The sequence below is a fragment of the Hippocampus zosterae genome, chromosome 1 (genome assembly GCF_025434085.1).
Source record: "Hippocampus zosterae strain Florida chromosome 1, ASM2543408v3, whole genome shotgun sequence".
Classification (NCBI taxonomy): domain Eukaryota; kingdom Metazoa; phylum Chordata; class Actinopteri; order Syngnathiformes; family Syngnathidae; genus Hippocampus; species Hippocampus zosterae.
The window spans coordinates 684,565-697,022 of record NC_067451.1 but is presented as its reverse complement, the minus strand read 5'-3'; the positions used below and the strand labels follow the sequence as shown (position 1 = coordinate 697,022).

At 46.9% G+C, this 12,458-nt stretch overlaps 2 protein-coding genes across 4 annotated transcripts; both read right to left on the bottom strand.

Moving 5' to 3' along the window:
- Window positions 1-376: 376 nt before the first annotated feature.
- On the bottom strand, window positions 377-6,346 carry men1 (multiple endocrine neoplasia I). Of its 2 annotated transcripts, none has more exons than XM_052057004.1 (10): window positions 6,213-6,346; window positions 4,758-5,217; window positions 4,389-4,597; window positions 3,906-4,034; window positions 3,567-3,607; window positions 3,398-3,485; window positions 3,116-3,252; window positions 2,052-2,187; window positions 1,766-1,957; window positions 377-1,656 (listed from the first exon to the last, which is right to left on the bottom strand). In XM_052057004.1, the coding sequence occupies exons 2-10, from the start codon at window positions 5,191-5,193 to the stop codon at window positions 1,183-1,185; spliced, it is 1,842 nt and encodes a 613-aa protein (XP_051912964.1). In that variant the 5' UTR covers window positions 5,194-5,217; window positions 6,213-6,346; the 3' UTR covers window positions 377-1,182. The 2 variants fall into 2 exon arrangements, with proteins under 2 accessions (XP_051912964.1, XP_051912970.1); XM_052057010.1 differs by having other exon boundaries at window positions 6,164-6,319.
- A 557-nt stretch (window positions 6,347-6,903) lies between these two features.
- On the bottom strand, window positions 6,904-12,458 carry cd68 (CD68 molecule). 2 transcript variants are annotated; one of them, XM_052057090.1, is made up of 6 exons: window positions 12,347-12,458; window positions 9,919-10,322; window positions 9,587-9,706; window positions 8,560-8,626; window positions 8,118-8,291; window positions 6,904-8,042 (listed from the first exon to the last, which is right to left on the bottom strand). In XM_052057090.1, the coding sequence occupies exons 1-6, from the start codon at window positions 12,441-12,443 to the stop codon at window positions 7,903-7,905; spliced, it is 1,002 nt and encodes a 333-aa protein (XP_051913050.1). In that variant the 5' UTR covers window positions 12,444-12,458; the 3' UTR covers window positions 6,904-7,902. The 2 variants fall into 2 exon arrangements, with proteins under 2 accessions (XP_051913050.1, XP_051913060.1); XM_052057100.1 differs by lacking the exon at window positions 12,347-12,458 and adding an exon at window positions 10,877-11,027.

Here is a 12,458-nt window from a genome sequence, read left to right as displayed (position 1 = left end):
ACCGGGGACCAGTTGTCACGTTTGCGAGGTGGTGGTGGTGGTGGACCCCAAGGAGCAGGCAGGAGGGAGGAGCAGGTTGTACTTGATGAATTGTATTAAAACAGAAAACTAAATCCAAAACAAAATCCCAAGAACAAAACAAATCCAAAGTAACAAACAAAAACCATGGCAGAAGCTAAAAACTCAAGAACAGAAACATGAGCGAAACAAACCTGACAGGTACAAACAGCAACAATGACCCTAATTATCTAACGGCCAACAGGTGTGCAGCTGCAGGGGAAAGGCCCCACAGTGCCACCTGTTGGTCACAAACCAAAACATGACAGCAGTGCAAAATGAATTTGAAAGAAAGTACGCAAACAAGGACACCCAGCAATCAATCGGCCTCCACTTCTTTATTACTCTCAGATACAAAAACAAAGACCACAAAGCGAACGCAACATTGGGCAACCGTTTCACACGATTCTGTGCTGACAGCGCTTTGCGGGCTTTTTTGTCTAAATCATGATAGTGGGCCAAGTCCAAACTACAAGGCCCAGTCTAAAAAAAAAAAAAAAAAGCAAATAAGGCAACATCGAGCTAGCAAAAAAGAAGCTATCCTTAACACGGAAGTGGACAATGTTACACAGTAACTATACTAACTTGACTTTCTCGGCTCGCAGTCTTGTCGACGTGTCCCGATGAGGCAAACGTGAACTGGGAATCGCTCGCTTTGTCGACACGAGGTCTGATATGAAACGGTTCAACAGTTAAGCTATTGTAATCAGCAGCAGGTGTTTTTTTTGTGCTCTTTGTGATGCCACAAGATGGCGCCAAAGCCCCGTCTAATAGGAAAATAGGTACATTGGTGCGGAAAACTAATGTGAAGTGATGCATCTCACCTGTGTGACAATCTTTGTGTAAAGGGAAGGAGCCGGCTTTCGACTGGGTTGTCACAAAAGCTGCAGGGAGTCGTGGCTGCATGTTTTTTTTTTTTTTTTTTTTTTGCAAATGGTGCAGCTCTTCAACTGTTTTGGGATGTCCTGGGGGGGGGGGGGGGGGGGGGGGGGCGCAATTTGCACACAACTGTATTCTTCTTGGTCATGGTCATGCTTTCAGATAGCGACACAACATGACGGCAGCGGGAGGACGTTTGAGCGCAAGGAAGGTGGCGAGGGGGCGCGGCCGGCGGTCCAAATGGTCCTAGAGCGACTTGCGCTGCCTCTTCATGAAGGACATGGAGTAATCGCCCGGCGGCGTGCTCTTCTGCCTCTTCATCTGGACCTGAGACTGGGCGGTGAGCTGCAGCTTGATGGCGCTGGAGTTCACCTTGGCGGCGCGCAGCAGCTCCTTCATGCCCTTCATCTTCTCGCTCTGGAAGGCCACGACGGGGGCGGCCGGGCGTGGCGGCGTCGGGGAGCACGCCCCGCCGTCGTCGGGGGACTTGGGCTGACCCTCCGAGCGCCGGCGGCCGGCGCCGCCCTCGCCGGCTTTCTTGGGGGCGGCCTGCGAGGTCGGGGAGGCGGGCGCGGCGGGGGCCAGGGGAGAGTTCTGCTCCTCCAGCTTGGACTCCCTGCGGGGGCCTCGCCTGCGGCCCTCCCAAGGGTCCTCGCTGGACGTGTCGTCCTCGTCCGGGCACTCGGGCTCTTTGGTGATGATGGACACTTTCTGACGCACCTTGAGCGGAGTGGAAAGGAACCGACGTCAACAAACGACAATGACACGAGAGCGCAGGCCCGCTCGACCGTGACTGAAAAAGTACGCGGCGATATGGGCAGTGGCTCACCTGCGCCTCGAAGCGGCTCAGGGACTGGACCAGGTAGGTGGCCCAGCCCACGTGCAGCACCGGCGTGGGGCTGCCCTCCTCCCACTTGCAGATGCCGTCGTAAAAGCACAGCAGGTGGGCGAAGCATTCGGGGTCCTGCAGTGCCGAGAAAGCTGCCTGCTGCTGCTGCTGCTGCTGGGGTTGCTGCTGCTCCTACACCCCCCACCCCAAAAATAAATAATAATAAAGTCAAGATTGAAGATCCACCCCCCACAGGAGTGACTGACAAGTGGGCCTGCCCCCGTACCGCTTCCGTGGCGTCGCCGCCTTCCGAGGGACTCTCGGCGGCGGCGGCCGTCTCCTTGAGCAGAGTGGGAATGACGTCGTTGGCGATGTCAAAGAACTCTTTGTAGATCTCCTCGTCCTCGCGGAAGTAGTTGTAGCTGCGACGACACCGCAATTTGCACATTTAGATGAGGCCGCCTCAAACTTTCGGGGAGCGCTGACGGACAGGACACCCTTATGAAGCCCAAATTGGATCCCCCCCCCCCCAGCCGACTCCGATACTTGTCAAAATCAAATTACAACAAACAATACATTTTGATTGCTTCTACTCAAGCAAAGTACGATGTAAATATTTTCACTCTGGTTAGTTCTATCAACTTAAAATGTACTTTCAGTTATCTTTATTTTCAAAAGCACCCCCGTCATTAATGAAAATGATTTTCAACGTTTGTAATTTCACAAGCTTTTGTTCACCGTAATAACCTTACAACAAAATGAAAAATAAGAAAAGATTTGCCAATTTCATTCTGGGGGCAAATGTTTGAATGCCATTATTGTTACTTTGGCAATGCCATCGATAATTTGCAGCTTTTTTCTCCCCCATGCTTCTAAATGCCATGAATCAAAAATAAATAAAAACAAGGGGGGGGGCGTAAAGGCACGTCCCATGCGGGCATGCTCCTTTTTAGGTGATAAAACATTGAGTGCAAATTATTTGGTGGAGCCCAAAAAGCTGGCCAAGCCTGGTTAGAGAATTTGAGATGATGAATTGGGGGGTGGGGGGGGGGGGGCGTTCCTATTTGCTGCAGCAAAAGGAAATAAGTTCCAACAGGCTCTAGAGGAAGCAGCTGAACCTACAGAACAATGACCAGGAAGTTGAATCCGCCCGCTGGTCTAATTTTAGCGAGGGGGGGGGGGCAGCGTTTTGCGAAGAATGTGGGCGCTGTGATTAAAAGCTAAAAGAGCACTGGATGTGGACACCCCCCTCCACCCCCCGCCCCACCAGCACCTTCAGCCTCCAAATCAACGACAACTCGGTCTTTGCCGCCCTCTGGTGGCAAGCGAAGGCAACGTCAGGCAACTTACTCCTGCATGACGCGGGCGGCGTCGGCCCAGGCCCTCAGCGCGTCCCGCACGTTCCTGTGTCTGTAGTGGAAGCCGGCCAAGTACATGTAGGGGTAGATGTGCTCGTTGTTGTAATGGCTTTGGGCCGAACACACGGCCTGAGGGTGACAGACGGATGAGGAAAAAGTCAGCCCCCGCTTTCAGGACGCTTGCCTAACGCTCAGGCTAAGGAGCATTTACGCGGCGGCGTGAAAATCCGTTCACAGGGTCCCAAAAACTTTGGAGAAAAAGGGCGTCCTTTACCTTGAGGTGGATTTCCAGCGGGCTCTCCTTGCCTGGCATGGGATCCTGGTCTTCCAGGTCCGCCAGAGTCCCCATCGCCATCGGATACCTGCGGCAAGGCAAAGCGGACTTTGAGGGATCCCCACTCGGCGCTGACTACTTATCACCTCTCCGACTTCAGCGCACTCACCTGTCCAGGTCACCTCGTTCATACAGTAGCCACAGAAGTTTCTGCGCAGAGAAGATGTTTGGGTTTTTTTTTCATCAACATTCTTGCAAATATGAGGCACACGCACGCACACCGAATATGAAAACAAGCCACATTTTTCAAACCATCCGCAGGTGTCTCTGGCATATTTAGGTCAAAATACAGGCTGGGGATAAAGAGCCAACGGCCTCCAGTCTTCCAGAATATTTCCCCTTTCAATCCAGAGAGCAAGAAACGCGATCACCCGCAGCAGGAAGCGACGGCGGCCGACGGGGAAAAAGATGGCCGGTCGGTTTTTCGAGATTGTGAGCCGTCCGTCACCTGCTGAAGCTGCAGCAGCTCCGAGCTGTCAGTGTGCAGGTCCAGCGAGGGGTTGATGGCGCACACCATGAAGGCCACCTCCATGCTGCGGTCACATTTCATGTAGGAACCTTTGAGGTAGAGCCAACTCTGAAGCGGACACAAACACACAAACGCTCAAATGGTACCGGGAGACAATCTGCCAATTGATGATTTCCTGCATTTGTTTAAAAAAAAAAAAAAATGCGGGAGGAAAAATCCCATTGTTCAAAAGCAATCGCAATAATGATGGTGGTGGGGGGGGGGGGGGTATGCAATTAGATTGAATCATTCAGACGAATTGACGCAGCCTAAAAAGGAATGGATGACCGGAGCACTAATTTTGTCTCAATGACACTTCTCATCTCACTTCAGTTAGTCGTTTGCCCGCAAGGTGGCGCCAAAGCAACCCTTTTATTTGTGCTTTTTCCACCTACGGCGGCGGGTGGCCTTTAGGCTTTTTACCTTCTCGTTGACTCCCGCCGCGACCGTCTGCCCTCGTCGGTCTTCGTTGCCCTTGCCGTGCCAGGTGACCTCGGCCGTCTCCTCGCCGCTCTTGCCGAAGATGACCCAGGCGTGGTCTTCGGACAGAGCCAGGTGCACGTCCTTCAGGGCGAGGACCTGGCAGGCCGCCACCACCGCAAAGGCCACACCCGAGCTGTCCAGTTTGGTCCCTTGGGGGAAAAGACATCGCAAGTTTGTCAAGTTGAGAAAAAAAATAAAAGAATCTGCTTAAATTGACAAAAATGTGTTGATTTTTTTTTTTTGTGCCCACTCATGCTCAGTCAACTCAAGAGATTTGATTTTACATCCGCATGGCCAAGTCCGACTTACCGGTGATGAGGCTGAAGAGAGATTGAATGTGGGCACGGTCTTTAAAGTAAGAGCGACTGAGACTGTTCCAAATGACATCCGACACCTTCTTCACCAGCTCTCGACTGGAGCCGGCCGGCGTCCTCCTGTACTGCGACAGGTCCACGGCCCCGCGGATCTGCGCCGTGAAACGCTCGTACAGCGCCGAAATCATGCCCAGCTCCACGGTGGGGAAACACGAGTTGGGGCAGTCGGGCTCCAGCGGCTCGAAACGTACGCCGGGCACGTTGACGGGCACCACGCGGTTCACGGCCAGGAAGTGCTCCACGAAACCCAGGACCAGGGAGAGGAGGGCCAGGTCCGGCTCCGACTTGCGGAGCTCGGCGTCGAAGAGCTGAACGACGCCGTCGATCCCCCGTAGGGGAAAATGCTTCTTCTGGGATGAGTGCAGACCCATTTTGTCCTCTGTGGTATGCTTCACCTGCAGTATTGAATGTGACGCACACAACTGAGACAAAATCCAATGCAGATTCATTTATTGCTTCCGTTTGACTGAAAAAAAAAACGGGGAAAGAATACGAAAAATAAATAACTGCCTATTGAAGGCAATATTGAGGGACACAAAACAGTTAAGATTGTTTTTCAAAATCGTTGAGCTCGACTATTGATGACGTAGAATACGTCATATTATGCAAATACCCCTCAAAAACATCTCAACGAGGAAGGCCACACACACACACAAAAAAATATATATATATGTGCATGTGTTTTCCACATAAAGACTGGTTGGCTCCCCAAAACAAATAAATACAATTTTATATTGATTATGTGGTTTGGAGAATGAATGAATATTTTTTTTTAAATCTGTGAACACGTGAAAAGGCGGGCGCCCAGCCGCGAATGTGCGGGGGTCCACGGCACAAAAATATCCCTTGAAACGGCAACATCGGGGAGTTGAAATTAATCCCCAAAAATGTCGCATGACATTTCGAAAGTGTCTTGTACACGTTCACACGCTGTCGAGTTTATCTGTGCATATAAAATAGATTTTTTTTTCATGAAAAACGAACTGGGGACATGCGTTGCTCGTGGGTGGGCGGGGCACTCTTACCTAAAATGCTCAAGCTCACACACACACACATACAAAATAGGCTAGGCTAACGTTAGCATTTGGAGATCCATTGACACCGGTGCCACGCCGCCTCGCTTTCAAATGGAAAGTAACAACTCCGACGTCGTAACGTCGTATTGTAACGTATCGCAGGACTACGCGAAACCAACCGTGAGCCAGAGACGGCCAAACACCGGCTCGCGTTGACCGGCAACCAGCTGCGGCTAGCATGCTAACGAGCGGCTACGCAGCACAAACGGACTATTTGAAATAAGGCGCTTTAATGCGGTTAAAAAGTCGGGCGGTTTTGACACACCTCTGTAAAAGGCGAGCGAAGAGCGGGCGGCGAGGGGCGGGTGACGTACCCCGTTTGCTCAGCAGTACCTCGGCCGCATGTTTCGCGTCGTTTTGTTTTGGGTTTCACTTCTTTTGCCGCGCACTTCAATCATCCCCGAAAGTCACTCCGACGCGTCATTGCGCCTGACGTCACGTGACGTCACGGAGATCCCCTTCAAAGGCAGCGGAAACCGTCGGAACAAACGGAGTTTGCGTACATGTTTACCGACATCATGAAACGTTTGTTAAAAAATATCCTTCCCATCCACAAAGCTGTCCTATGTTGCCATGTTTTCACTTCATACGTTTTTTACCATTTTTCGTCACTTTTTCCTTTTTTTTTCCTCTTTGGAAACCACAATGACCACAGAAATGTGGACACGTCAGACCTGAGGACATTCATTTTGTGAATGCGAAGACTTTTGTTTTTCTTCTTTCTACCCAATCTTGCTGCTGCAGACTGTAAATTTCCCCAATATGGGACAAATAAAGGATATCTTAACATTTTTTTCCTCTTCTAAGGCGAGCTCGGGCCCAGAGAAGCTGGCGGCATTTCTGAGCGTAGCCGATAAGTGGCTCTTGCTTTGCATGCCAGAGTTTGAAGTTGCCTTTACGAATGTAGCGCTCAACTGGATCGAGTGACGTTGGTTTTTCTCAAGTATTCCCGAACCCCTTGACACAGTGGTGTCGTTTTTTTTAAATTCATGACAATCACGTTGATCAGTTTGAACATGAAATATTTAATTCAATACATTACAGAGACGAGATATGGGTTGAACATAATTTGCACGTCATTTGTCTTCCGTTTTTATTTATATTTGACATAACGTCCCAAGTTCATCGGAATTGGGTTGGCATTTATTTTGGTGGTTCTGTACATCCGTAAAGAAGATTGACGGTCAAACAGTTGTTTAAGAATTGTAATTTATTTGATTATACAATTCCGAGTGACACTTTTTTAAAATACTGCACTCAACAAATACGGTTTAAAAAAACCCATAATTAAAACTAAACTAAAATGAAGCATTTTTGAAACAATTTCAATAATTAACCCGCTTGAAATAACAAATTAAAACGAAGTGAATTGAAAAAAAAAACCCAAGTCAATATGAAATAACTGATAAAACGACCCAACGCCCCAGGCAGCAACTGACTTCAAAAGCACTCGAGGAAACACAGGCATGGCGTGATTCTTTAAAAACAACAACAAACAGTGCAATTCCGTAAAACATACACAGCAGCTCCAGTGAAGCTTACAACATGACAAGAGAGGCAGAGAGAGAGAAAAAAAAGAGCACAGCATGATTCAACAAGACATCTTGGTACCGTTTGCCATCTCCGCCTGTATTCTAGAGCTACGTTCTGATGAGAATTCTAACCTGGGAACAGTTGATATGCTAACATTTTTGCTAAGACACTGAAACTGAATTTTGGGAAGTCCATAGGCCAATCGGTAAGGGTTGCCCAGTTTCTACACTCTGGATCACGTCAATCTTGGCATTTTTGTGACTGCGGGTGGTCTCTTGCTCTGTTCAGGTTTTGGGAATTTAATGCTAACATGCTAGCAGTTGCAATGGTAAGCTACACCCTGGATGAAGAACAGACCGCAACCTTGAGTACGTCATTGGAAGCGCGTTGGGGACCGGGACAAGGATTTTCCACGGGGATGGGTGGCAGCGTTGGGTTGGCCAAGAACCGCCCTGCCTTGGGGGAGGTTCCTCACAGCGACTGGTAGCCATCCGTCCTCCTCTTGCGGCCCAGCAAATAGACCGCCAACACCACCAAGACCAGCACCAGCAAAGTGACGCCCACACCGATGGCCACGCTGTAATCGGGCTGGTCGGCCACACAGTGGTCGGCTGAAACCGGGGCCGCGTGTTACATGTACGGTCAACCACCCGAAAAATCAAAATGGCGTTTCCGGGGTTACTTACTGACGCCAAATTCATCGCTCTTGGTCAGATTGAAGCCCTGCATGCGGTCATCCTTGACATCCAGATACAGGCCATTCCCCATGTAGACGGATTCGCTCCGGCACGAATACGAGTGGCCGATCTTTGCAGGGAAGGCACGCAGCGAGTGGTTGGTGGCGGCGTAGTGTCCGCTGACTGGAAATAAATTGTTACTGGAAATTAAATTGTGCAATTTCTTTCTTCAGTTTTAAAACGTTCCAAAGTCTCTTGGGACATTTTGGAGTGCCACTGGAGACTTGTAGAATCTCTGAGACCCCAAAGTGAGGGGCGGGGGGGAGGTATTTTCACTTACGGATGCAGCACTTCATCACCAAGATGCTGAAGTACATTAAAAAAACGTGCTACTTGGTGTATTAAAAAAAAAAAGTAACTTGCAAGAGGATTGTGCAAAAAGCGGTCTTACCGTTGCTCAAGGGGTAGGCGAGGCTGAACATCAACGTGTCAACGTAGGCGATGTTTTCGCTGGTGCTCTGAGGAAATAAAAGACTTTTTTTTAAAAGACACAATGGACCTTTTTTATTTGCCAAGTCAGCAAATCGGTTTGTGTCATTCACGGTGCTTGTGCGGTTGTCACATGCTGTGACTGACACAGAAACAGGCTCGTCAAGTCCACTTCCTCTTTCAAATGATTTTTCTCTCCTGTGGCAGCTTGCAAATGGGGGAAGCAGAAAAAAAAATAAAAAAATCACATGATCTCTAGTGGCCAAAGCCAGTGCTGGGAAGTCGAGACAAACAAATTTGATTATGATTTTTTTTTTTTAAAGAAGTTGAATTAGTCCTTTTTTTAAAAAGTCAAGTCAACTGTATTTGTAGCGCACTTTCAAACAGCCATCGCTGCATACAAAGTGCCGTACCTGGAGCAACATAACATCTACAATAAACAGTAAAACAAATCGGTAATAAAGACGGTAGAAAGCACCAAACAGTAAAACCAAGAACAAATCGATAAGTCATGCTGAGATATATCGTTTTCCAATTTGTCCTTTTCACTCGGGCTGAACGGTGTCGGAAAATAATCTCGTTGCTTTCCCGCAATATTGCGATTTTTTTCTTATGGGATTTTTTTTCTAGAATCGCTTCCCCTCTATTTTGTTTTGTGTGTGTTTATTTGAAACATACAAAATAAGAGGAGCAACTGTTATAGTAAGTACAGTTGTTCACACCAACATGCAAACAACACACAGCAACAAAGTAAAGACAGCAGTGAACCCAATTTAGCCGCTTGTACGTACATTAACTCTATTCTGTATTCAAATATTAAGATATACTTTATTTGTCCCGCAATGGGTATATACGGTAAATGCAAAACGTATATAATTGCAATGCAAGGTCGATTTGATTTCTACTTGTCTTTTTTTTTTTTTTTAAACTTCTACTCCACTACCAAGTACAGAGTGGGACTAGATCTGCCATCTTTGAGACAAGAGAACCTTGTTGAACATGAAGGTGATGAAACCCTCCTGGAAGACCAGCGTGAGATTGGCCTTGTTCTCTTGACACTCCCCAATGGCTCGAGTCTTGTTGGGCTGCACGATGAACGTTCCTCTGGCCTGGAAACGGGACACAAATAAAGTAATTACAAATAAAGCTGGCTGGGAATGGAATACATATATATATATATATACTTTGTTGCTGTATCTCAAATCTGCTTCACCCAATTAAAGTAACACATTTGCCATTAATCCGTTCCACTTTAAAAACACAAAATGTCAGATTCTTTATAGAAGATTGAGATTAAAAACAAAAACAAAAAACAAAGTACCTCTGGTGTCACGAGTCGGACCTGCAAGGCCACATGGGCCATCAAGCAAACGGCTTTGCCCTTCATGAGCCGGTAGTCTCCTGCTCTCAAATCGGCAGGTGGAGTGGGTTTGGCTGGAGTCGTGGTGGGAGGCGCCACGGTGGTACTGGTGATGGGTGTAGGGGTGATGGAAGCGTTGGTTGGTGTGGGGGCGGGATCGGTCGTGGCATTGGCGGGCGGCGTGGTCGGTTTGGTGGGCACCGTGGTCTGTTTGGCGGGCGCTGTGGTCGGTTTGGCGGGCGCCGTGGTTGGTTCGGCGGGCGCCGTGGTCGGTTTGACAGTCGGGTCTGGTTCACTTTTCGGAAAGAATTCTTCAGCGGGACTGACCGTCACTGGGGGTTTTCCATCATGCCGTAATGACAGTGCTTCAAAAGAAAATACAGTAGAAGAAGGAAGGGGGGCGTGGGTTATACTCGGGTTTAAACTGAGTTTCGGCATAATTATACTTTTAGCAGTCTTGACTGGCTGTTCACACGTCGTTCGTAGCCTTAAAACGTCATAATTACATAATATTTATGATAACAAACGTATCAATAACAAACAAACCAAAGACCCACAACCTGACTATACATACAAATTTAAAATTAAAAAAAAATAATAAGAGGGACGATTAAAAAAAAGTGTCAGCGAGGGCCAAGTGACTTTTGGGTCAAACTGGCCTGATAACGTCGCGTTCGCCCAAGTTCAAAAGTCCACCGCGTATTAGTGGTAAACCCAAACAGATTTTAGTTGTTTTTTTTTTAATAACATACATCCAAACTTTTGGAGTCTATATTTCCTATTTGAAAAGCCGTTCAAGCACTTTTTAGTACGTACGTCACGAATTGTACGTAAAAGGAGAACGAAACCGGCGCACACCACGAATAAATATATTTTTCAGAGCAACGAGTCTTTCAAATGTGTTCATGAAGGGAATTACCTGAAGAAACACAGCAAAAAAGGATTATAAGTGCACTTTTCATAGCGACAGGTGCGGCTTGATGATTTCCCAAAACGACGAGACGCAGAATGTAAATTTGGTGCTACGACAAATAAAGCACTTTAAAAGAACATGCGCAAATACCGGAAGCGCATGAACAAAGTCAAAATAAAATATAGCTTTGAAATTGTTATTGCTTGATATTCAAACTCGTGACTCATTTGAGACGTGCCCTGTTTGGCAAATAAATGTATTTATTTTGCTTGAATTATTCCAGATCAAGTCGAACTCGTTAAACGTTAAACGTCTGCCACATAAATCTTATTTTGAAAAGTGCTCCCAGAAAAAGTCAGTGCGAATAGGTTGTGCGGTACGGTAAATGTTCGGGAAACGAAACTTGCCGCATTCAGTTAGGGAAGAGGTCATGATTGCGCCTCATTGAAAAGGAAACTGCATCGACGACACAAACAACAAAGGAGAACAATAATTGCACAGAGCCAGCTGCTAATATATCAAAGCGATGATATAAAGACGGTCAAAAAAGTAAATGAATAAAACAACGAGATCATAGACGTGATATAATCACACAGAAGTTATCTATTTGACATAAACGCCAATTGTTTTCGAGGTGAAGGACGAGCTCAAATATACAACTTTCACTCAAAATGTACGACTTAGTTGATTTTGATATACATTTCAAAATAGTTTTCTAAAAAAATGTACAAGTTAACGCAAGTTGCGACTATTATCGAAAAATACGAAAATACAAATTCTCATCTCGAAAACGTACGATTTTTTTTCTTTCAAATATGAGTTGTCTCAACGAATACCGGCATTTTTTAACGTAGAAAATATAGGTCGTTATTTGTACAATGTCTTTATTCTCAAAAAACGTATATTTGTATACTGTCTACCTATTTCATCTATAACTGCTTCAAACAACAATGTGTATGCAGGAAAAGTGTTTAAGATTGCACGACACGTCTGTGTCTCATGTGTTGTTGTGTTATTTTGACTTTCCAGCAGCTCCTATATTTTGTTCTTCTACTTCTTCCTTTCATAACTTTGCTGCTGTGAATTGGGAATTTCTCCATTGCGAGACTACTAAAGGATTTCTTATCTTCTTTTATACACGTCGACCGTTCAGGCCTACTGTACTTTAAAAACTGGGAAACTGACATCACAGCGACCTCTTGCGGAGACCTCAGACTTAAACTAAGCGCGTGCTTCAAGAAATTACAAAGTGGTGATTCGTTTTAAAATGCGTTTCAAAATGTTTCGTCTCTTTTTGTCCGGCCAATAAAAAAATAATATGACTTAAATCTTATTGGCCCGACTTCCCAGGAAAACACTATGTTAATGAGGGCTCCTCTCGACCAATGGCGTCGCTGCAGTGCCCACCGGCACCGCCTCTGATGACGACATCGGAGTGCGAGAAACCGTCCAACGCCGTAAAAGGAAAATACTCACGCATGCGCCCTGGTGGCAGTTTTGTTTGAAGTGAACTGCTGCCTGGAACTGCCCTTACGAGCTCGCCAAGTGGTCCGGCGTTTGTATCGAATCGCATTATTTGCACCTCGCC